This window comes from Chelmon rostratus, chromosome 6, assembly GCF_017976325.1.
Source record: "Chelmon rostratus isolate fCheRos1 chromosome 6, fCheRos1.pri, whole genome shotgun sequence".
In the NCBI taxonomy this organism is placed as follows: Eukaryota; Metazoa; Chordata; class Actinopteri; order Chaetodontiformes; family Chaetodontidae; genus Chelmon; species Chelmon rostratus.
The window spans coordinates 22,967,176-22,992,450 of NC_055663.1; the positions used below are offsets into that span (position 1 = coordinate 22,967,176).

At 44.0% G+C, this 25,275-nt stretch overlaps 1 protein-coding gene across 1 annotated transcript; it reads right to left on the reverse strand.

Annotated features, from left to right (window-relative positions):
* Positions 1-50: 50 nt before the first annotated feature.
* syt12 (synaptotagmin XII) lies at positions 51-24,492 on the reverse strand. The gene is made up of 11 exons (XM_041938694.1): positions 24,435-24,492; positions 24,229-24,362; positions 24,009-24,111; positions 23,640-23,848; positions 12,941-13,001; positions 12,013-12,206; positions 11,175-11,579; positions 6,257-6,472; positions 4,716-4,836; positions 4,139-4,272; positions 51-2,808 (listed from the first exon to the last, which is right to left on the reverse strand). Exons 1-11 carry the CDS (start codon positions 24,490-24,492, stop codon positions 2,635-2,637), a joined length of 1,809 nt encoding a protein of 602 aa, XP_041794628.1. The 3' UTR covers positions 51-2,634.
* Positions 24,493-25,275: the final 783 nt, after the last annotated feature.

Sequence of the window (25,275 nt, forward strand, 5' to 3'; positions counted from 1 at the left end):
CCAAAAAGCTAAACAAGTGGTCAGACTGTTACTGTTGAATTGCTTTTATTTCAAACAGCATTCACACAATACACTGTATTCTTGAGGCACATTCACATCAAGTGCTAAATAACTTCATGCATGGTCAAATGTAGGCTACAGCTTTGTTGAATCGAATGCAAATGCTGACTGTAAATGAAAATATTGCTTCATTATTTGGCACAGTAGGAAATATTGTGTACTATATGACCACAGGTGTGTTATTTTTGGACTGATTCTCAAAGTGAGGTGAGGAATGCGGTCAGAACTTGAACAAAAAATGTCCTGCATGTTCTGCTTGACAGCAACAAAAGTCACAATGCATAAGGCAGATGATGCTTTTAGCAGGTATTTCACATGATAATTCACATTCAAAAGTTACAACAAAACAGCACTATTGCACAATGTTGTAGAGAATATCTCAGACAGATAAAAAGCCACCTTGACATTCTGACTTTTACGAGACCCGTGTCACATCATCTTCACCTTAACCGAAAAGCTTTTTAGCAATATTACCGTTCAGGCTTCAAGCTGCAACGTGGCTACTATTGGTTTCACCTTTGCTAACGAGAAGTTTGAGCTTTTGTCATTAAGATACCTGCAAAGGAGTGTGACAAGTGCCTGGTGAGAAACTACAGATTAATTCAGAATATCAAGGTGTTTCCTTTAACATAAAAGGAACTGTAAACCCATTTAAAGGGGTTAGTATACTTTACATCACAAGTTAAATTCCCAGAGGTGTTTTGATAATAATTCATTGATCAGCAACGATATTGGCGTTAAATATCTTCTTTTTCTTCTTTCTTCTGCTCCCTTAGGGCTTGCCACAGTGGATCATCTGTTTTCATCTTCCTATCAAAACGGGGTCCCGCCTCAACCCGGCGTGGAGCTCTGATGATCCGCATATTTAATTTGGCATAGGCTTTTTATGCCGGATGCAAACCCTCCACATTTATCCAGGCTTGGGATCAAGCTATCAGGAGTGCACTGGCTTGTGCATCCCCAGCGGCTGGAGAGCAACCCGGGGTCCAGTGTCTTGCCCAAGGACACTTCGGCACGTGGACAAGTGGAGATGGAGATCAACCCTGTGATCAGTAGGCGACCCGCTCTACCACCTGAGCCACAGCCACCCCATTGGTGTTATATATAATGATGTATAAATGACCTTTGAGTTTGATGTTTATTCAAGTGTAATACTTCGAAAAACATAATTTGCACCCATAATTTAGAGGAAAAAAATGGAAATGAGAAGAATGTTGCAGTATACTATACACACTGGTAAATATGTTTATGCAACTGGTATTGCATTAATCATGGTAAAAATAGAACAATGTAATATGATATTTGTATGTTAATTACATCTGATTTGGCCACCCTGTAACAACTGCTACAAATTACAATTATTTCACCTGGATAAGAGTACCTGGATTTTTTTTTTTCCAAAAGCACAATAAATACTGAACATACCAAAACCTCTATTATTTGTCAATCTCACTGTTAACAAATCCAGTTAAGCTAACTTGACTCTAAAACCGCTACGAAATCAATCAAGTAGGCGCAATCGATGACTGGTCTGAGAAGACAAATGAGTGTTTTCCTGAAAGAGAAGTGGTTTCACCCCTCCGTCCAGCCAGTCTTTCTCCAGACAGCTAAAAAAAACAGGCTATAACCAGAGTAGGTACCATGCAGAGAGGGGGTCACGCCCGCTGAGGTTGGGCTCCTTTTGACTCAAACTCACCTGAAAGTGCAAACTGAAGCTTCTGTTCAAGACTTTTCGGGGGGTAACATGTCTCCTTTGTTGTTGTGGTGGTGGAGAATCGAGATTCAGCCTGGATTCAGCCAAGGGGCCACTTCATCAGTTTCTTTCAGTGTGTGATTTGGGTAATTTGGCCTATGCTATGGTGGCCCTAGGAGCTCAACACACTGCAGTTTAAGAAAACACATGCAAATAGACAAAACACAAGCAAATTAGGAAAGCAATTTAGACGAAATGCTGCAAAGTGAGAAAACATAGCCAAATGCAGAAATGTTGCAAGGAACACAGACAACAACAGAAATTGTTTCCAGGGGACACTAAAAACTAATGCACCAACTGAGACACACGTGTTGTCCCACATAAGAAACACAGAATTTAGCTTTTTTTTTTTTTTGTATTTGCACATTTCTATACACATGTTTTCATACTTTGCTTTCTTGATTGCATGCATTTTCTTTAGGCTGCAGTGAGTTGAGCCCTCAGGGCTGCCACAATATGCACGGCTCCTTCCTGAATGCCACCCTCACGCATAATGCACCCGAGCCAGAATGAAGCCACGAACTAAAGACAGGATATTTATCAGTATAATTGATCCAGGGATCAATGAAACACCCTGTTTGGGGTCAAACACTGGCTTTTCAGATTCCTCCCCCTTACATGAATATAAGGTGTTTACTCCAATTTGTTACTCACCAGCAGAGCGACACAAACCACACCATCCATCTGTGGGCCAAAAACTCTTATCTTACTTAAACAGTCTAACAAATTGGCACCAAATACATGGAGAGGAGAAAGGAACGTGAGGAAGAGAGTGTTTTACTTGAAACAGGTCGGGTATGCATGTATGAGGGCAAAGAGGGCTAGATCCTGCGCAGAGGGTGCCACATGGACACAGGCTTTCTCAGAGTGGCCAGCATCTGGTTCCAGTGGGTGATCCCCATCCCGCTGGCCTCCGGCCCAATGATCACGTGACCCAGGTTCTCGCCCCGGCCGTCGTCTGTGGTCTCTGCCACTGTCACCCTCAGGGAGAGCTCCTGCAAACAGCATAACATGGTTACACAACCCGCTGTGTCAGCATGACTCAGCATCTTCTTTACAGCACAGTTCATACAAATCAGTGAAATGAGCATTTGTAAGAACAGCATTTGCTATTTCTTTTATTCACCTTTTACTCACATTTAGTTTTATTACTGTTTGGCTTATTTCGCAAATAGCCAGAGGTCGAGGAGCAATCACATCTCTGGGCTTTAAAACATTTTATAGACTGATCCATGTGTGCATTTAAAAGGCACATTTTATATTGCAGGAAGATTTTAATGATGTTTCATAGTTGTGTTTATATGTGGCTCCAGGGATAGAAGTGTTGGTCTGTCAGCTTTTCCAACACTTTGGTCCTGAAGACTGAAATATTTCAACCACTGCTGGATGGGCTGCCATGAAGTTTTCTGCAGACATTCATGGACCCCAGAGGATGAATCCTCAGGACTTTGGTGATCTTCTGCCTTTAGCTGTGGAGTCACTATGAGGTCTACATTTGTGGTTTTGAGTGAAATGACAACTATTGGATGGATTGCCATGATATTTGGGAGAGACATTCATGCTTCCTTTGACGTTTACTCTAGCACCATCATCAGGTCATAAGTTTTATTTGTCCAGGTCTTTGGTTTCTGACAAATAAAGACCTAAATACCAAGACACCTGCAAAACTAATTAGCCTCAACTTCACTTTCTGTTTAGTGCTAATCAGCAAACATTAGCATGCTAACATGGTAAACAAAGGTGGTGAGCATAGAAAACATTATATTGGTATGTTATCATTATCATTGTGAGCATGTTAGCATGCAGACATTAGCTCAAAGCACCACTTTACAGCCTTGCAGAGCCACTGATGTGGATGCAGACTCTTATTACTGTTACTCCTTCTGCATCCATGCTCATCATATAATCATCATTCACTTATTGAACATGTATTGAACCAGGACCTCCCTTGAGATATAATCTCTCTCTTCTTTTTCAGAGAAAAGCTAATGTAAAAGTACAAACAATGCATTTACATTTAGCACAATGTCATAAGACTTGAGAGGCATGAAGCTCGACTATTTAAAACTATGTTCATGGTACACACAATTTAAGTAATCAGAAAAATTACTGTCCCCATTAATTGTTATAGTTTTCAGCTGCTGCTTTCTAGTTACTATAAACAAAGCTGTTTTATTATAGATCTCTATAGATATCTGTTTTTGTTATCACATTTTATCTTTCTTATCTTTTGCCTTGACCTAAATTCTCCATGTGGTTTCATAAAGTTTCATCTTTATCGTTTCCTGATTCAGCACTGGTTTTAGCCACAGTCTCAAGCGTCACCTGCAGGACGATGGACGGCACAGAGAAGATCATGGCTTCGTTGAAGATGGGGTTCGTGTCGTCCCTTTTGGTGGAAGTCTTCTTCTTGCTGATCTTCCTGCCGTCTTGCAGCAGATACACTTTGACAAACGGATCTGATAACAAGAACGACTGAATAAGATTACGGCTGCATTTAAGGCTTCTAAAGCCCAAAGCGCACACATATAAACATACACACCCGTGCACACATCTGTAGAGCATGCAATAAATTCCTCATTGAAGAGCAATCAATTAGAGGCACGGTCCTGTACGCACCATTAGCTCTGTGGATGATAATGGCAGTGTTTTAGCGGGTGACCTTTATCAGTACAATGTTAGTGTGGCACGTATCTGGATAATTAATGTGATGAAGTGGTCATTTAAGTCCCATCTGCCTTTCTGGATGAGGATAAATGGGAGTTGACATTAAGAGTCTGTTATTACTGTGTCAGTATTGTGTTCTATTGTGTAATGGGAGTGAATCTAAAGATTTCAGACCTATTGGGCATAAAAGAAACAGACACTCACACATTACAGCAAAGTCACAAATGCCTCTGACCTGCAGTGTTCTTGCCGTTGGTCCAAACCAGGTTCTTGCATTTGGCCACAACCACTGTGAGGCGCTCTGCTGTCGGCAAATAGCTGAGAGACAACAGGATCTCCCCAACTGCATCCACAGCCTGCGGGGTGATACCAGAGCACGGCAGACATTAAATATAACTGCCGGTCTGGGTGACGCTTTGAGAAGAGGCGCTCTCCACAGCCATGATGTCTTTCATACTAAAGCAAACATCCACCCACACAGCTCCCCAGAGCTCCTACTGCTGCTGCAGATTGGATTTAATGAAATGTTTAGGTGGTTCACTGCTTACACATCTTTAAATGAGAGAAAGCTGGTAAATTGAAGCAATCACAAAGTACAAACTGTAAATGTTAAAGCAGGAAATAAATGAATTGTGAGATGGGATATGATGGGCAGGAATATCATTAAATGTAATGGCATCTTAAACTAATTACATCTAAACTGCTTTTTTTTAATTGTTTGACTCAATTATAATAATAAACATTAATCATTCATCATTTAAAAGCATAAAAACAAAACACAATTAGAACTGGCTAATTTAATTTTCTTTTTTTTTTTATTATATTTGAGTTTTAAAGTGCATAATCACATTATGAAAGCTTTTCAAAATGGCTAAATGTATTAATTGATTATAATTAAACATTGTAAAAGCCTATAATTGCTGCATCGGCACACCCACGGCTGCTGTTGCTGATACATGAGATGATGTGAAGACTGGAGTCATTTTGTTTATGAGCTGATGAGGATCAAGTCTTGATAGTCTGATTCAATGGTCAGTAATTACTGCATTGTAGCTTCTTTCATGTTCAGCGAAACTGAAGATATATTGATGTTACTACAGCTTTATACTTTGACTTTAGACAGATTTTGATTGCAGTACTTTTACTCGTTATTGTGTATTAATATATTGAGGTATTGGTACTTTTTACTTCAGTGAAGGATCTGAGTGCTGCTTCCTCCACCACTGTCCTGTCCGGTTGGAGGGGAAACTCATGCTTCTCTTGCTGAGTTTTGAACAATCTTTTAAAATTGGTTGGTCAGTAGTGTCAAGAAGCACAAAGCATCGGTGTTGTTGTCATAGTAACCTCCAATTTTTGATACCTGCCGCACTGAATTAGATCAATGATTAAAGTGCTGACCGGAACTCTGTGAGATACAACTTGTCAGCCAATCAGAAACATATTTTCTGTGGACATGTTGCTACATACAGGCATTTCTGTGGAAATTTGCTTTTATTAGAACTGACTGCAATACTAATGACATCTTTTATCAGGTATTCTGTAAGTCTGTAAGTAATCTAATCAATTTTGACTCTTATCTATTGGATTTGACATGTAGTTCTGCTGAACATCCAGCAGGGGCTCTCAGACACCACCATGCTTTCATACACATTACCTTGTACACACTATTTAGATACTCACTGTAGCAGCCAGTGCATGTCATACTGGAAATGTGTCTGCATTGCATTGTATTATATCAAATTGTGCCCTGTGACACATGACTGTATTGTAGCTCACCTTATTGACGTCTTGAAGGTAGAGCCAGGCGTTGAACGGTCTGATGGTCAGGTCCAGGTCTGACAGCTTGAGATCTGCCACCCCGGCGCTGATGTTTCTCTCATCAGCATCGATACCAAAAGCGGCGAAACGCAGGCTGTACTCCTCCAGCGTGGACAAGTCCATGGGGATGGAGTAGCGCTCATCAAAAATCACAGTGAATGCATTCGTCTGGACCTGCGAGAGGCAGAAGAGAGCTAAAATGTAGGAATTTCAGCTACATTTTTACTTGTAACATTCACTTTACAAATAATTAAACTTTTTTTCCTGTTTGAGAGGCATCAATAGATGGACGAAATGATCATCTGAGTTGAAGCAAACTGACTGCTCCTTATGACTGAAAATAAACAGAGGTAATAAAAACACAGCACGATAGGTATTGTTTGAAATGACTGCAAGCTAAATAAAGGTAAGAATCAAACATTCTAAGAAAATTTGTAGTGATCGATACAGCATCTGTCTTCATTCTCCTCCTGAAGCACAAAACTACTGGATGATAACCAGCTGTTAAAAGCTTCTGCTCCACACAGGCAGAATGGATCCATGTGCATCCACTGTTTTCTCTACACTCTAAATTCATTTGTTTTCTAAAATACACTCTTAACAAAATATGACAAATTAAAAATAAGATAAGGATGAAAGTGAAGACAATGAAAGAATAAGATGAAAAATGAAAGCACAGATCAATAGTAATAAAAAAAAGTTAGAAATAGAGTACATAGAATGCACAATATCATGTACAATACAACAATGTAAAAGAAGCATCATTACAAGTGCCATCATCCATTTGTACTGAGCATACTCCATATTGACTTATTATATTTCTGTACATATCAACATGCACTTTGCTACTGTTTGCACTCACTGGTTAGATGCCAAACTGCATTATGTTGTACTATTGCTTACTCTGTGCAAAGACAATAAAGCTGAATCTAATCTAATTTTAACTAAATGAATCTAATCTAATATCTCAAGAACTGGGCAAATAAAAGCGAACTTATCTGAGTAATTGAGAAAAAAATGGTTTGGAATTCGACCAACCCTTTTTTTAAAAGTGAGGCACCATCGTCAAAGCCATAAAACTGCACTGAGGTCAATACAAGCAGGAACAACAAGCCAACTGAGCAAAAAGTGAAGGTTTGTCAAAGGAATGTCTGACATAATGTAGAAGACACTGCAGAGAGAGAGAGGGAGAGATACATTTCTGCTTTTCCAAGTAACCTGATAAACGTTTGGTGCTGAAAACATGCAGTGCATCAGGAGCACAGGGTCACGGCACACAACGAATGCCTCCACTCTGCTGCTACTCCATCATCTTAGAAGAAAAAAAACACCAGCAAAATAATCTGCCTTTGTGTTTCTAGTAAAACTGCTTCACGGATTCAGCGTATTAGTCACTATTCGGTTTCTTTTGACAGCCAGCTTTTACAACGAAAAAGACGCCACTTCAGATCACAGCGAGAGACTCAGCTGCCTCAGCCAAAGTGGACGACCGTTTGCCTTGTGGCTAGTGCTGATTTTTCAGGCCGTCAGATGCGAAAGCGTGAGCTGAAACGAGTGTTAAACAAAGCAGGCAGAAGTTACCAGGCAACTAGTTAATGTGCAGATGATTCTGCCAATTGTCTTTGAAATAAACGAAGCAGCTTTCATATAAATACAAAGAACGAGAGAGAGGAAAAAAGAGCATCTGTCGTGCAAGGTCAGCAGGAGTTGTTACAGATAGATAAATAATTCTCTGTACGAGAGCAGAATTGTGAATTCAGAGCACAGGGTCTACAAATCAGCCTGCGAGGCAGACCTTGGACTGTGTCTCATATCAAGCAGCATAATCATACATCCAACTCCAACAGAATGCAGAAAAGGCCAAACTGCTGCTGCTGCTGTGTAAATACTAACATACATATGAAGAATGCAAAGAAGGCAGCATCCCTCTGCCAGCCCAACACGGCTGCCTGTCTGCACTGTTGCGGTGGGGGGGGGTAACAATGGCGTCGTGTGCAGTGAAACTGAGGCAATAAAAGCTCAGAGAGAGGGATGTGTGTGGATATATGTGTGTGTGTGTGTGTGTGAGAGAGAGAATACAGTAGACAGAGAAAGGAGGAGTGAGAGAAGAGTGACACACATTATTATAGGAAAACAAAAGCAAGAAGCAAAGAAACTGGGAGAGAAAGAGAGATGAGGGGAAACGGGAAGAAGGAGGGAGCGACAGACGGGCGAAACAAAAACAGTGGTGACAATGAAATGCAGGAGATGAAAATGAGCAAGAGAAAGCAGAAGAAAACACAGAGAGAGAGAGAGAGAGAGAGAGAAGCTGTCCAGACCATCAGGGCGAGTGGAGCTGATGTCAGCGTTTCCTTCGCTCTTCACCACTCCTCGACATTAAAGAGAGAGCGAAAAGCCGCTGCATCAGTGGCTGCTCCCATTATTATCACACCCAGCCCGAGCGCATTAATACAACTGAACAACGCGCTCAAGGAAAGGGGGGCCCCGCTGGGGTCCGCACTTCGTCCCCGTCAGCCTGCGCAAACAGTACGAGACCACGGTCGCACGCGGCCGTGACTCACAGCAAGGCAGGAATGAGTGAATTTTCTGGCAACGTCTCGGTAAGAGCAGAAGGCGAGTGGCAGGTGCAGCAGATGGAGGAATGTTGCCGTTCTTTTTCCGTCAGAATGATCGCTGCACACAAGATTCAAGCTCTTTATGAAAGACAATTCCAAGAAAAAGTTGCAAAGACAGACTCTAAAAACAGAGATATGCATAATACAGATACAGAAAATTATGAGACACTGACACAATTTCCACTTGCCAAATCCCACATTTTTAAAGATTATGATAATAAATCACAGTTATGAGAAAGTATCTTACTTACTTGCTTCTTTTTATGGCAAAAGCGATTTACAAAAAAAGTTAATAGTAAGTAAATAGTAAGTAAAGGACAGAATTGAAAAAACTAATGAAGGAAATACCATTCTAAAATAATGTGTTTAAATGAGAGATTTAAATAGAGATTAAAGAAGAAGTGAGTCAGTTACTGCATTTGTATTTTGATATGATCTTTTTCTGGTAAAACATACATACATACATCTATACAGTATGCAAATGTATGTATGTTTTACATACATACAACAGACATATAGGTCTTTATGAAAAAGGTTTAGTGGGCAATTCCAAGAAAATGTACAATTAGGACATGTTTTTGTCAAGAAAAGAAATATATGCATAACAAGATTGTAAATACTGAAAATTATGAGACGCTAACACAAAATTTTCTTAGTATAGTTCAAAAATGAATTACAAAATGCTCCACAAAAGACAGATTTCTAGCAAGATGAAATACAAATACTACAGTATATTTTAAAATATTTTAAAGAAGAAAATGCACTTCTCAAATAATGTGTTTAAAGGAGAGATTCAAATAGAGAGAAGGAACAAAATTAAAGGGAAATTTTAGCGCTTCATCACGTTGTGTCGCTCACTGATTTGCAGAGATATGAACAGGATAGCATGGAAACTACTCGCAGTGTGTACTGACATACCATCCCACCCTATATGACTTTATGACTTGTAGCACCATCATCAACATTTTTAATTGAAAAGAAATCACTTCTCATTGTAAGGATTGCTACAAATCTCATTATAAAGAATGCACAATGCCACATGTCATCATCATTATAACCTAAATTGCAGGTAAACACAGCTTACAGGTTATATTTCAGTTTGAGTGAGCTAAAAGTCAATCCCATCCACTCCTGATGAGGGTAAACAATGCGAAATCAACCTTCCAGACTACATCCAGCTCCCAGGAGGCTCGCCACTCAAGTAAATGAAATGGGCTCCTCCATCAGACAGGAAAGGATTGGCTTGTCAAGCTGCAGGATCAAGCCTCTCACCCCGTGGGACAAATCACTGTCTCTAAAATCTCCACCGCAGTTCAAGTGAGCCAAAGCTGCCCCCTGAGTGAGGCGGCTTCAGACGCTACAGCCTCTCCCACGACGTCAGGAGCCACTTTTATCTGCAGTCCTTTGCTGGAGTTCAGTCGTCACATCTGAAGTGCTAATTAACCATCTGAGAAGATGTTCCTTTCATTTCTCCCCCTCGGCCCTGATTCTCTGCCCTATGAGTAGTCTAGCGGTGGTAAGGCTGAAACTCTCCCGTTCCCGTTTTGTACGATAATGGCTGACGAGGAACTGCTTCATCTTTGATGATCGCATGCTTCAAACACTAAAAAGTTTGCACTGCAAGTGCAGCCATGTTTGCACATGCTCACACACTATAGCGCCAGAGTGAGGACATGCTGTTTTTTTCAATTCTCTATCAAAAGCCTTTGAGTTTAGTGGGACAAAACAATGAATTTGGGCTTGTTATGGTCTTTTTAGCCTTGACAGCAAGGTTCTAGGGATGATGATGCTGGTCTGTCACAATACATTGTGTGTATCCTTGAGGTGAGAACACTGTGAAATGTGCTTTCCTAATGCTAACTTGCTAGCAGTCATCTTCTTCCCTGCTGTTCCCTGGTGTATTGCTGCGCTTCTGTTCCCGCCACCTGTAGATGAGTGGAATAATGTGACACCACTGGCGCCACCTGCAGGTGCGAGCACGTGTGCGCATGCATAAGACAAATTGGGAACCCACTCGATAGCACTACTACAACTCAACAGGATGAACTCTGCATAACTCTTTCAGCTACCATGAGATGTAGTTGAGAGATCCAGAAAAAGCGAGTTTACTCCTTCCAGGGTAAAGCTTTCAGCTCAAGTCCAAGTAGCTCCGCATGTTGAGGAGAACTACGTTTTGTTATTTCAATTACTCGTCCTTTCAATCATTTTAAAGCCTAACATACTCATATAAGCACAAAAAGACCAGAACACAGCTTCCTTACCCTTGTGACTCCCACGTTGAGCTCCTCTGGCCCCAGGGAGACTCTGATGAAGCAGCCGGGGAAGTCACCCTCCTCCCTCTCCAGCAGGTCTTTGCCCTGGTGCAGCGTGATGTGGAGCATTCCTGTCCCCTGGCCCGGATGCCTGGACGGCTCGAACTCGAGCGTCACCTCCAGCTGGCCGACCGTGAAGTCGTGGCCGAAGTTGTTGGCGATGGAGGAGATGGAGCTGAGCGAGTCGGTGGAGATGGATCGGTTAAGCTGGGCCATGCCGTTCGGGTCCAGCTCCCTGCTCATCAGCTCCAGGTGGCCCAGGTCCCTGAAACCGTCCGGGGTGTCGCCGAGGGCCAGGCTGGGTTTGCGGCTGGAGGTGACGGAGGCTCGCCGGTGGTTGTTGGCAGCCACTCGCTTCAGGGAGGAATTAAGTTAAAGGATCAAGTACATTTTAGAAGCACCGAGATGGAAAAATCTGACTGTTATTAACTCAGAGTGAACTGTTTGCACCCACAGGAAGAACGTGGTTATCAGTTCTGTGTCAGAACAATTTGCTAATCACTAGTCTCTGAGGGTTTTCTGATTGCTTTGCACTTTAATAATAACAGAAAATCTATTAAAGTGACTTCTATCTGGTTTTACTGAGAAGCAAAGTATCGTTGTGGGCCATGTGCCACTGAGTTGTGTAGGAGTTGTGTGAGGCCCCAGACTCTGAAGGTCAAAGTGAAAGCTGACCAGGGAATTAACGATAAACCCTCACTTGATTGCGCATCACTTCCTCCAAGCAAAATCTCTCGCCTCCCTGCCTCACAGGAAAGTTTTAGCGACGTGTGAAATACAAATGTACCTTTTGTCTGACTTCTGAAAAGGAGGTTCCATATTTTTCTTGCAGGTATCGATAGTCAAAGTTGGGGAAAGGGGACGGTGCGGGGAAGGTTCCGGATTTCCACAGCTTCCAGATGTTGAGCCCGGCCACGCCCAGCAGCACGAAGAAGCCCACCAGGTAGATCCCCACCTCCCAGCCGGGCGGGTTACGCACCACTGAAACAGACACACAAACAAGTGCTAAAAGCTTTCCTTACCGTCTTCAGCGGCAGCATAAAGCTTGGCCTTAAAACTCTCTGTATCAAGCCCCCTGCCATAATGGGGGCTCATGGAGGCTTAGCTCCCTCTGTTTCAGCTTTATGTATCTATAGAAAAACTGCAAAAACAACAAAATTATAGAGATTATACATGTATGTCACACACAGTTTTTAACAGCCCCCTCAGTCACTTCATCCTGACACTGGGCCTCATCTGTATTTAATATATGATGTGGAGGTTTGATCATCAAATCAGGTGATAGTTTGGGACAAAATGTGACAAACAAATTGAAGCGGCGCTCAGGATGAAACGTCAGAGCGTCTTGTTTTGCATTTCAGGGTGAGATTATGAGCCTGTGCCGAGCTGCAGGTGAATCACTTCTGTGGGAGGACTTTGACAGCTTTACCTCCACTTTTTAACACAAGAGATAAGCCAATTACTGGGCAAGTTCAAATGTTTTGTAACATCAACGCCTTCAGCAGGCAGGGAGGTCGGCTGTGTTGTAAAGCTTGTGTATGAAGGTGCCAACAGCTGTCAGGCAGACCTGAAAGCAAACCGTGAATGAAAATCTACAAAGAGCCACATAGTCTGATGCATGGGCTCACATGCATTCACACCAGTGTGGACAAGGAGACCCGAGCAGAAAGAATCTGGAAAGGAAAAAGCTGGAAGCATCGGCGTCGTCCACTCACCGCTCAGATGGTAGCCTGATATATCCCCACTTTGAGCCGAGGACATGGTGCTGCAGCCAGCCTGAAAAAAACATCCAAACAATAATCTGTTCAAGTGGCTTTTTATGTCAGAACCATAACAGAGTCAGGTCTGACACTCAGAGCTGTTGCCAGACTTGGTCTTAGAGCGAACTACAGGAAGAAAAATCACAGAATTCACTCTAAATGTCAATTTGGTTGATCATCCAGAAAATAAATTGTAGTATTTCTCCTCTAAAATATATTGAATATTCAGTTGAAGGAACAATTTACCATTCTGTTTTGCAGAGAAGACTTAAATCACAACATTTTTAAAACTTAAAATCTCAACGCCTCTATCACCTCTCAGTCTAGATCTTCTGCCTTCAACATGAATTGGACTAAACATGGCTGAGTTAACTTGCTTTGGGCTACAACATGCACCATGAGAGCCTAATGACTCCTGACATCCACTGCTGCCTCAGATACATGAACAGGATGGAGTACATGCACAATAACATGCATGCCTAACGAGGGATGTCAGGGCTCTTGGTACAGTTTTACAGTTACATTCTCCGGCTTAGATTTAGGCCGCTAAAACTATTTGGCTAAAGGTTATGGAAGGTTTGTGACCAGGATTTATAAGTATGCTGATTCACCAAAGTACTCAATCAACGCTGTCTGACTCACAACGGATGGTTTACACACTCGTCTTTCTTGAGAAAGCCTGGCGCTTGCATTACCCACAATGCAGCGCGGCTCCTGACAGTTCAGTGGGAGTCTCAGGTGTGCTATGCTACAGCAGCCTAGCCGCTAGCCTCAAGCAGGCATGAGGAGCTTCCCCAGAGGTCTTCTGGTCAGCTCACTTCCTTCTAACTCCACACCCCCATATTTTTTTTTTCAAGCTCATAGTCTTCAGACCCAGCTGATGCTGACTCAAGTGACATCACTTGAGGCAGGTTTCATGCAGCTCCCTCTGGAGCCACAAAAGCCTTTTTTCTCTCATATTCAGCAGTACTCATCAAGACCTGTAAACAGATATTTGTAAAAATCCCCCTTTAAAGAAACCACTTTAACAGTTGGCTAGAGACGGATGTAATCTGTCATGTGTCAGACACTTAGAGGTTTTGTGGCAGCATGGTGACGTCACGTTACTTGCGTCTCTGCTGCAGAGACAACAGCCATTAGTGCACATCAGGAAAACCTAAACATGGGTTGTTTTCAGTGTATTTTATGAGAAAACTCTCTCATCTGGCCATTTTCCTGTCGAGGGGAAAGACTGAGTGGAGGGCATGCTCTACACACAACTCAAGACCAGACCCAGCTTCAGCTGCACGAGCAGGTACAGTAATTTGACTGAAACTGCTCAGCCGTGAAAGACCAAACTGAGGTTTTTTGGGTTCTTCATATAGTCTGGGGCCTTGGGGACTATGTTCTTCCTCGCAGCTTATGGGAAATTCAACCATTAAATGTGATGATCCCCAGTCCTGCTGGCAGAATGAGGCTTCAGGGTAAACTCGGCACATTCACTGTAGGAGCTCTCAGGTTTGTTTAGTGTACAATAAGAAATCAATTCCATTTTCACTGCTCTTTGTTAAAAATAGCAGGGGCTGTTTTTCAAGAGACAAAAGAGAATCATATCTTCCTGTGACCCTCTCTTCCTCCACAAGCTCAAAAAAAAAAAAAAAAAAAAAAAAGATGGGCGGTGGCGTGTGACTCATCCCCCCCCCCCCCAACCTCCCGTCCTCCCCCGCTTGTTGGAATCTCCCCATATCTCAGTGGCTCGGGGGACACGGGAGCATTACACTAATGATATAGAGAAAGGCTGGAGGGGGGTTGGGGGTGGTGGTGTTGACTCAATTCTGCTGAGCGCTTTGCAGACCAGAACCATGCAGGCCAATTAAAGCGGCTGACGCAGTGCAGGGCCCACTGACAGCTGCTGATATGCCATTAGTAAAGCATGGGGAATCTCTGGCACCGCCACCCCAACCCCCCCCCCCAGATCAGCTCAGCTGTAGAGGAGGTCCAGAGGAAGCTTAAGAGAAGGAGGAAGAGGATGGAGGATCAAGGATGAGGAGAGTAAGAACAAGAGAGAGAGAGAGAAAGACAATGTTTCAGACAGATTTAGTAAATAACAATGAGGCAGCGTGGGCGCTCTGGTGCCTCAGCGGGCTTAGGGCGGCAGGATACGAACAATGAACCTGCCTGAAATAGAAATTCATGTGAGGCACGCACTCACTGCTCAATTGAGATCAGCGGCCGTGGATTTGAGGAGTCGGAAGTCATTTGATCGAAAATGCGCAATTATCCTCGAACATCGTGCTTCCCAATTTGTTGTCTGAGTCCCCCACAGCCCTGTCAGATGAACTCAAGTGTCACTTGACGACACCAGCTGTTGTCGTCCAAATGTATTTATTTCAACTGGCTATTTAACACTAATGATTATACAAAAGCAAATATTGTGACAGTATTTTTTTCTGCACAACACACAGCGATTCTGGAATCATCAGTGTTTCCATCTCTTTTTCTTTTTTCTGCTTATTTTTGCTCCCGTCTTGATGCACTCCCAGAGGTTCAAAAGGTGACAGCTGACTCGGCGCATCATTTGTTGGTTAATGCTATAATAGATTTATTTAAGATCGGGCTCACACCCTCTTTGTAATCCTATTTATTTACTACACTCAGTTGCCAGTTTATTAGTAGACCTAGCTAAAACTAACCACACACTACATCCTGGAAAATGATCCCACAGTTGAATCAACATCTCCGTTCAACAGGTGAACATTACAAGCTGCATGATGGTAGGATTTTCTATGTGCTATGTGCCTAATAAACTGGCACCTCTGTGTTTGTCTTTATCTGCATCCCTGGCAACAAAGATACAGAAATACCTTCTGGCATACAAGCACCCCCTGGTTTCCAGGTACTCCTGGTTGGGAATCACCACTCCAGCAAACTCAGAAAACCAAATCTTGAACACAAGATAAGAGCGCAGAAACAGAATCCAAAGGAAGGAACTTGCAGGAAACGGAAATGCTTTTTCATTCCTGCAATTGTTCTAAATAAGTTAAATGAGTGTTGATCAACAAGTGGCTTCTTTCCGTGTAAAAAAAGGGTTTCTGCATCAAGTCATCTGCCAGCTTAAGGCTTGGAGTTCTGGGTCCCCATCACAGACATCAGCAATCTCAGATCTGACTGGCTGATCCGACTTCCTGTCTGCAGGTGAGCTTGAAATGGAAAATAAAAATATGCTCACGTCCACACAAATACGAAAGGAAGCCTGCTAATGACACCTGTGCACATTCGTTTATGTGCAGACCAGAGAAGCATTTCCTCCTCCATTTTCCTCCCGTGCACGCTGCCGTCGACAGAGAAGAATATAATCAAGCTTGTGACCCCTGCTGCTTGTTGTCCCCTCTCCTTCCCGTTTTCCCCATCATCTTCTGCCACGTAGAATGTAAGCAGCAGTATCTCAGACAGTGAGATGAGGAAGGCGGTATGAGGAGGCTAAGAATAGTTGGTGTGATAAACTGAGACAGGAGGAAAAAGGAAAACAGACGAGGAGAAAAAATAAACGTGGACCAGGCTGAAGCTTTTCAAATTAATACCATGATGTCTTATTTCAATGATATCAAGAATTATCAGAAATGTCAGTGATTCACATGACATCCATTTTCTCCTTCTTTCCATCGGCTGACAGCTCATTAACACACGGCTGTGAAAGGAAAGGTGACAATTTGCATAAAAGCTTTTTCCACTGACGTGTCATCTTCATGCCCGCATGATCTCGACGCTCTCGCTCCTTTAGATTCATCTCGCCGGCGCTGCAGGGATTCGGCGGCTGATAACGCTGCTCGTAAAGCCTGAAAAGGCTGCCTCCTCCCTCCGGCGCGCACAGAGAGCAGTTGTGTCGAGGACGTTTTAATTACCAAGATATGCACGAAACGAATATCTTGTCACAATGTCGGCTAGCACAACAGGCTGCGATGGGCGTTAAGTGGCATGTGAATAATGCAATGGAACACAGCTCGTGAAATTTATGAAATTCAATTTTCCAGAACCACAATGAGGCTGCCAAAGGAAAAGAGATCAGCACAAAGGACAAGTCAGAGCTTACAATCATGCGTGCTTAGCAGCACTGAAGTGCCTAAATAAGACAAACATTGTTCTTCTGCATCACGGGCTGCAAAGTCAGGTTAATATCACAGGCTAGTTGGCTTTAGCTGAAACTTTGAAACTTATGTATTACCAGTAATATTTTACCTCCAGGTACCTACAGGTGTGTTTAGATACTTCAGCTGTGTCTCCACAAAACACCTGCAGAGATATTAGATGATATCTACCTGTATACATCAAATCTACTCCATCAGTATTGGCTTTTCACACATACAGCATCACAGCCATCGAGACAGAGCCGAATACGAGTATCATCTTTCTGATCTCTGTAGAGGAGACTGGATAATTGCTTCAAGCGGCTGATGAATGAGATAGAACAACTCATGCTTTGAGTTGGCAGGTGGAGGCTTGCTTTGGAACAGTTTGCTTTACCTTGTGTTTTCAACCTTGTAAACCAATCAGCCTGTAAGATTAGAGGTTGTACAAAAGATTTTCACTCTACTGTACATTTATCGTTATTGAATGAATCTGTTACAAAGACATTGGTGAAATCTGAGATACATTAAAAGAGTCTGCCCTCCACGTATTAATTATCTATTAATAATCAGGCACAGTTTCTGCAGTTTTGATCATTAATCAGAAGCTTAATTCTTGTTTTAAAGGGATGGTTTTATCCTTTTTTACACAGATTAATTCAAACTAGTCTCACACAGCCAGGGCGGGAGAAAGGTCTGGAAACAGAAGCAGGTCTGCACCCGTTAACATTCTGCTATAGGGGGGAAATGCTGTGGATTGCTTGTATTTCTTTTAACCGATCATAGTTGTCTCGGGATGCAGCGACGGTGGCTTTGCCAAACGGTGTTGGTGGCTTGTTTCGATGCAACATTTGCACGTGGGAAGGCGAGCCCTGGGATTAAAATGCCTAAATCCCCACAAAGGAAAAGGTAACAGCTACTAGCTTGTTTATGGTTGTACCATTAGCGACTAAGTTTGTGCAACTTTCCATTTTTGGCAGAAACGCCCGCCACTGGCTGCCTGAAATAGGCGGGCGATGGCAGGCTTGTACCCATCTGGTGAGTCAGACAACTCTCATACTTACTTTCTATATTTGTTTGTACCTTCTAACCTCTACAGCTCGATGCAGGTCCATCTTTTTTTTAAAGTCTGCCAGTGCTGGAGTGTTGGATTTGATTATTTCTTAGTGCTACTTTAACTTCAGAAGCAAGACTGGCTGCTAATCCTGTGTGCCTGCACATCCTCCAAAAGCCTTCAGTCACACAGAAGTAAGTTCTATCACATTGGTGTTGTGAATATTAACGCAGTCATTTGCTGTATGTGAGCTGATGGCTTTAATGTTCCGTGTTGACTTTCAACCACTTTTTGTCCTGTAGTGATAGCATAGTGTACTCTGAACCCATATATCTGAGTGTAAAAAGCTTTGGTTTCTCCGTGGTCTGCTGCAGGGTCGGTGACTAGAGAGGAAACAGACAGTACGAGGCAGCCTCCAGCTGATGCAGCTCAGGCACAACAGCAAACCCACCCGTTCAGAGGGCGGCGGACTCTGCACGCTGGACGTGAATATGTCACAGCTGCTGCGGTTTGCCGCGAACAGCCAGCAAGAAAGAAAACAAGAAATTCCCTCTATTGGAGCTGCATGTTAAAACAGGTCTGATCAATAAGAGCAGACACACTGATTTACGTCCACGAACATGCGAGCGCACACACACACACACACACACACACACACACACACACACACGCACACACACACACAGGAATAAAGAGGAGAAAAAAGAACAGAGAGGAGAGGTTAGATAAGGAGAGAATCAGATCAAATAAAGCAGTGATGACTTTCTGTTATAGAAATAAGAAACAGCAGCTGGGAGGAGAGGAAGAAGAAGAAGAAGGAAAAGAAGAAGGAGATGAGGGATCACAGGACTGTGAGCACTCCTCTGACTCTTTCTCGCTTGCTCTCCCAACAACTGATCAATCAACTTTGCTTTTAATCTCACCGAATGACTCATAATCAAATTAACTGCCTCGCTGCCACGCTCAGTGAAACGGGCTGACATGACGCTGAGGAACAATCTGTACAGGCAGCGAGGCATTTGTTCTCTCTCCCTATCTGTCCTCCCTCCTCACATACCTGACTTTTTCATGCCAGGAACACCGACTTTGTGGTTCAGACTCATTTGGTCCATGGTTCAGCGAAAGCAGCATCACACGGACTGGCGCCGGCTTTGAAATGTCAGCAGTGGCGCCAGCTGAGACAGGAAGAACCTGCACGCTCCATCACTCAGGGCTAATTCAACAAACCCTGAACTCCAATTTTCTTTGGCTTCACTTCGAAATGCTGCTAAAAGTGTAGGAAAGGTACTGGACCAAAAGTAAAAAATGCATGCTGAAGTCTGAAGAGTTTGCAGCCATGCTAGCAGCTCTGCGAGGCTGTGGCTGTTTAGGCACAGCAGTGCTTTGAGGTAAATGCTAACGTGGCTAATGTTTGACAGGTATAATGTTTACGAGCATGCTAACATTAGCTAATTGTGCAGCTGGGGCTGCTGGGAATGTCATGTTTTGCAGGTATTTGGCCATAAACTACAGTATAGTAGGTATTGGCCAAATTGAAATGCTGAGCAGAAGATGGAGATACTTTAATACAAAATACAAAACCTGAAAATCTCAACCTTATGGGGGCCTAGAGGAAAAGTCTGGTTTAAGGGATTGCTTAAACCAGTACGATTCATCCTCTGGGGACCAAGCAAGTCTGTACAAAACGTCTCGGCAATTCCTCCAACAATTGTGGTGGAACGACTGTTTACTGGAGCTAAGGAAGTCATGTTTCCATCAAATTTAATGCACAGATCTGCCTCGGATTAACAAACAAGACATCGCATTCGGATTCTGCTTATAGATGAAGCTAACGGATATAAACACTCAACTCCATGATGTTTGCAAGTCAGTTTAACTAACTTCTCCTGCTGCAACAGCGAGCAGAGAATTGTTTGCACTCTGTCTGGTTCGATTATTCAGTCGACAGCTACTTAAACAACTCTTTGATGTGTCTCCAAAAAATCTGGATGTTAAATATTTTCTCTTCTCTCCTGCCAGAGATGGAGAAAAGCTCTCTGTGCAGTTTGTGATGAGCCCTCAAGAAAAAGCCTGCTGATAATATAGTTGAAAAGAATAATATACAGAGAGGATAAAACTGCACAAACACAGCAAAACCAGACAAATGGAGACAGAAAGCTTGTCTGGTTGAATTAATGACCGGATAGTTACACTAAATAATGTTTTTTTTACTGTTTTTATCCTGATAAATGATGACAGAACATGTGTTATTTCCCAGAAACAGCTTGATCACGATTTCACACACGTGGATGCATCCCAGTACAACCACAGTCTTCAGGGTAATTACGGAAGTTGCTGAGTGTGTCCCATTTGTTTCCACACCTGGATGGACTTTTTTATGCCACTGATTCCTCATTACTTTGGTAATCTCGACGTCTCCGTCTGGGGCCTTGATGTTACAGCTGAAAGGCTAAATCGTGTGCGATCATTGCCCCCCCATCACCGCGCTCACATTATTGTACCTGCTACTTACTAGATTAACAACCACGCAATTAGGCTAACACAGGACAGGGAAAGCACTTAGTGCAGCACAAACGTCTGTCAGACCCGACTTAATGTTTTTAAAAAAGGTTCATTCACTCTCAGTAATGTGAAAGTGGGCAGAAGCCTAAATTCTCCAAAGTGGGGAAGAGCAGTGATTTGAAGCCGAGCCACAGCTTTTATTGATTAACTGTTGAGTAACTGCAGTCAGATCCAAAGGTATTTGGACAGTAACACGGTTTTTATCTCTGTAAGCTGCAGGTAGTGGAGAAACCTCGGTTTCATGTTTTCATAGCTTTGGCGGGGACAGCAGACGGCCTTTCCACTTGGATTCAGCTGTTCTAACAGTCAGACGCCTTTGGTGCACCTGGTATTTCATTTACTGTCAGATTCAAGTTGCATAATGCTGCGTTCAAGTCATATTGGACTTATCAGAATCGTGACACTTTTACAATAAGTTTCTGACGTTGAAATCATGCTCAAGTTAATGTTCGAGTCATAATTACGATGGGAAAGTCAGATTTTTCGCGTTGTCTCACGCACCCCTTGAGGTATTTCGTTGGTTGCCACTAGATGTCGCTAAATCCCACACACTCGTCCTTTAATTGACGAGCCTTTTCTTTACCTTTGACAGAGCCAGGCTAGCTATTTCTCCCCGCTTCCACTCGTCATGCTAAGCTAAGCTAACCTTACCGAGCTACCTATTTTTACATCAGGGAAAGCCAAAATTTCCCCAAATCTCAAACTCCTGCTTGAAGGCAACGGTCAATAAAGCCGTTTTATGGGCTGCCAGCACTGTTAAATGCCTGAAAACTTCCAGGAGTCAAATCTCATAAACGTGATTCATCTTGCAGCAGAGCCACCAGCTGCGTTTCGAGGCATCTCCAAGAGAAGTGAGCTGTAGCTACATTTGGCAGCAAACTGCTCTCACCACAGGCATTAAAATGAGGCAATCCATTACATGATCTATTCTGGAAATATTAGCTGCGATACCTTAAGGCGGAGGCCACCGATCTTAGGAGGGACCCTTTCGAGAACGGCTGAGGGCCTTCAGGTGGAGCAGCAGACTCACAGAGCCACACGTCTCCGGTGTTCATCGAGGTGCTCTCGGTTTTCTTAATGTAATAACACTTTGCTTCAGGGGAGTTGAACAGGGACACACAGAGGAGAAGGTGGTATGTTATGGCTGTGTGTGTGTGTGTGTGGAGGCAGGGGAAGCCCGCGACAGTGAGCGAGAAAGTGGGTTGGCGTTAAACGAATGGCTGAGATGATTGCGAGTGCCGGTGAAGGGATTGCATTCTGAGCAGGTCGTATTTCAGGCCGGCGAGGAGGAGGCGAGACAGGCCGCCTCACACAGACCTCCAGCATCATTGGAAAGCTGCGGGGAACACGCTCGAAGACGAGCGCGAGATCATGTTAACGAGACGGCATTTCTCTCCCCAGCATCTGAGCTAGAAATGTCTGAAGCAAAGCAAAGTGCCTCTCAAGTGACCTTTCCTCTGTTAGTGCTTTAAAATCACAGCTCTGAGAGTCAGGAAGTCTCCTCCTACGCCTCTTTTAGCTGCTAATTGATGCAAGGAGCTTTCCAGGTAACCACAACTTTCACTTTTTAAGATGGAACACACACAGGAAGCCAAAAAGAGCGAGTAAAAAATAATCAGAATGGGATGTTTCAGGGAGAAGCAGGACGTCTTTGAAGCCAAGAAAATGTTCGAGGGACAATCAGTCAACTTTAGGAACACAGCTAACTCTGAAAGTCCCAGTTTTCCACGTTAATCTAAAGCGCCTGAAAGCATCAAAGACAGAATGGGAACCACATCAAGCAGCAGACATTGTTATTTTCAGGTGTCATTATCTGCTGCACGTTATAGGATTAACATGAGCCAAAAGCAGCATTCAGACCTCATGTAGCATCTTCATCCTCTCAGCAGAGACACTGACTCCCTCTCTGGCCTGTGACCCTTTAAAGCAAAGCAACGTCTACTTGAATGTCAGAGGCATTCATTCTTTTCCGGCTGTTTCTTTTGAACATCTTTAGGGGCCTGATGTGGAAAAATCTGATATTTCATCACAAAAAGCAGAAATGAAGCGGCGCCCTGGTGGCGTGGAGGGTTAAAGCACCATCAGTGAGCTGCAGCCACCCACTGTTTGACAAGGGCAGCGATCTCTGTTGCATGTCCTGCCCCATCGCTCGCTCCCCTCATTTGCTGCCATCTCTCGACTTCTGACTGTATAATAAAGGCAGAGAAGCCATCCAAATCAGCCCTCACTGCTTTCTTTGTCAAACTTCAGCAAAAGTAACAAAAGATGGTGCTTAGATCTGCACTATTACCAACATTTATCTCTGGATTTAACTGAAACTAAAGCATGCAGTCAAATCACACTCTGTGGAACATGCTGCACTCCAGATCCTGAGACCCAAGATTCAAAGGAGACCCAGTCTTATAATGGTTTTCCTCAACCCACAAAGACTAATAGCAGCTCTAGTAAACTCTATTCTGGAAAAGAAAGCCTGCTCTTTAGCTGTCCTCACTTTTCACCGCATCCCTCAATCTGCTCCTCAGACCTGCACCAAGTTTTTTGCGAGGCCACAGTTTTGAGCCGGAGTTGAGCCGCGGTGCTGGACGGACGGCTCCCGCTGCTCTGGGATCCGTCTTGCACCCCCACGGCCGATAGTTGCTCCCGGTTCAGGACGAGCGGCAGTGCGAATCGATATGTGGGTCGGCCGAGGGAAGGAAGAGAGAGAGAGGAATGCCGTGCCAGGAGAGCCGGCCATCCCGTCTGCTGAGACGCATACACAAGCGCAGCTAGTGCCTCACACGCGTGAGATAATTCACTGTCAGCAAAGAAGCAGAGAGAGAGAGGGAGGGGGGGCGCATGCAAGTTCCAAGTGTCGCCATGATGCATGTTGCGCGTTGTGCACAGAGGAGTGCGGGAGCGCAGCGGCTTGTGGCCTGAGCGAGCACGCATTGCTTACCCGGAGTTTTCTTTTGGTGCAGTAGGGAAGAAGGAGGAGGAGGAGGAAGAGGAGGAGGAGGGTAGACCAACTCCACCGCTCTCCCTTCTTCAGGCGCCTCTCTCCATCCAATGACACCGGTGCCGGTCCGCTCTGTGTGTCCCGGGGGTGGAGGAGGGCAGGGTGACGGCGTTCACACTCCTCTCGTCTCAGCGCATCCGGAGGCTTTCAGACGCGGCCAGCCGGAGGAGGAAGAGGAGCGGAGGGATGGAGAAGGAGAGCGGGAGGAGAGGGTTTATCTTCCACTCGGAGGTGTCCGTGCGTTTGCGCCGCAGCCTGAGGCATCTCTGTGTGAGCCGCAGCTCAGCCCCGACCGACCGACCGACCGACCGACTGCAGAAGCAAAGTCCCACCCCTGCAGCGAAACTTCCACCGCCGGGCCGCTCAATAACACGACCACCGCCTCCTCCTCCTCCTGGGCTCCACAGCAGCACTGGGGAGGACCAGCACGCACGCGCGTTCCTGGCACGCACGGGCGTTATGCAACGGGCGAGCGGGCGGGGGGGGGGGGGGGGGGGGGGGCAAGCTGGGGTAGGAGATGTGAGTGTACTTCAGGGACACCTAAACTTTTCAGGTCTTCCTCATCCTCAACCCGACGCCCACAAAACCCGCCTGACCCCAAATTCTGTCCCAAGAACAAAGCACCACCACCACCTCCCCCTCCTCCTTCGTCATCATTCTCAGCTGTTGGGGATGATTCAGTGTGAAATTACATAACTGTCTATACAGGAGGTGGGCAGGGTGCAGCGATCACACCTCTGATGGCAAACCACTCATCTTTATTCATCCTCTCGTGGAGGGACTCATCACTCATTACTGCTTTATCAGGGCAGCCAAAGCAAGTTGTGTTATAGAAACTTGTCAATCCAAACGCTCTTGATAATTATTGATTTTTAAAGCATTAATAAATCATTTATTAGCCATTAATAAAGCCATTCATTTCTAATGCCTATTGGTAAGGTAAGCAATATGGAAATCCCTTAATCTTACTTAAATAATTTACTATCCAACATTTCAGCACACATTTGTTTATATTCGTCTTCTTAAGCTGCTTAGCAAAATGAAGTTTTTGTCACCCAGACTGTACCAGTGACTCGTCACCATGCTGTTATTACTGCTGCATGACATGGTGCCTCTCTGCCCGTCTGCATCTTTCTACATCCACTCTCTCACCTGGGAGACACAATGTTCACCAAAATGTAAATGGAATCGGAGGAAATGATTAAAACTGATATTCAGCGCACTGTTTCCAGTAAGACACTGGTTCAAGTCTGCAGTTTTTATATCAGCAAACTATGAACTGCACAGAACACACCGTGTTGTTTACTTTAAACTTCTCTCTCTCTCTCACACACACAGCTATGAGAACTGTCCCTCTGAATGAGAGAAAACTCCCCTCTCTTCCAACATGTTATCAAAAGCGCCCTCTTTGTTTAATTCTTGCTGATATTTCACTGAAGATGAAAATTAATGACTTTCCTTCCCAGAGATGACATCACTTTATTTACTGCTTTAACTCACCTAAAAGATATTTCCTTCACTGCTGCCTGCTGAGGATCCTCTTCAGGCCCCTGTAGGGACCCCTGACCCCCGGCCT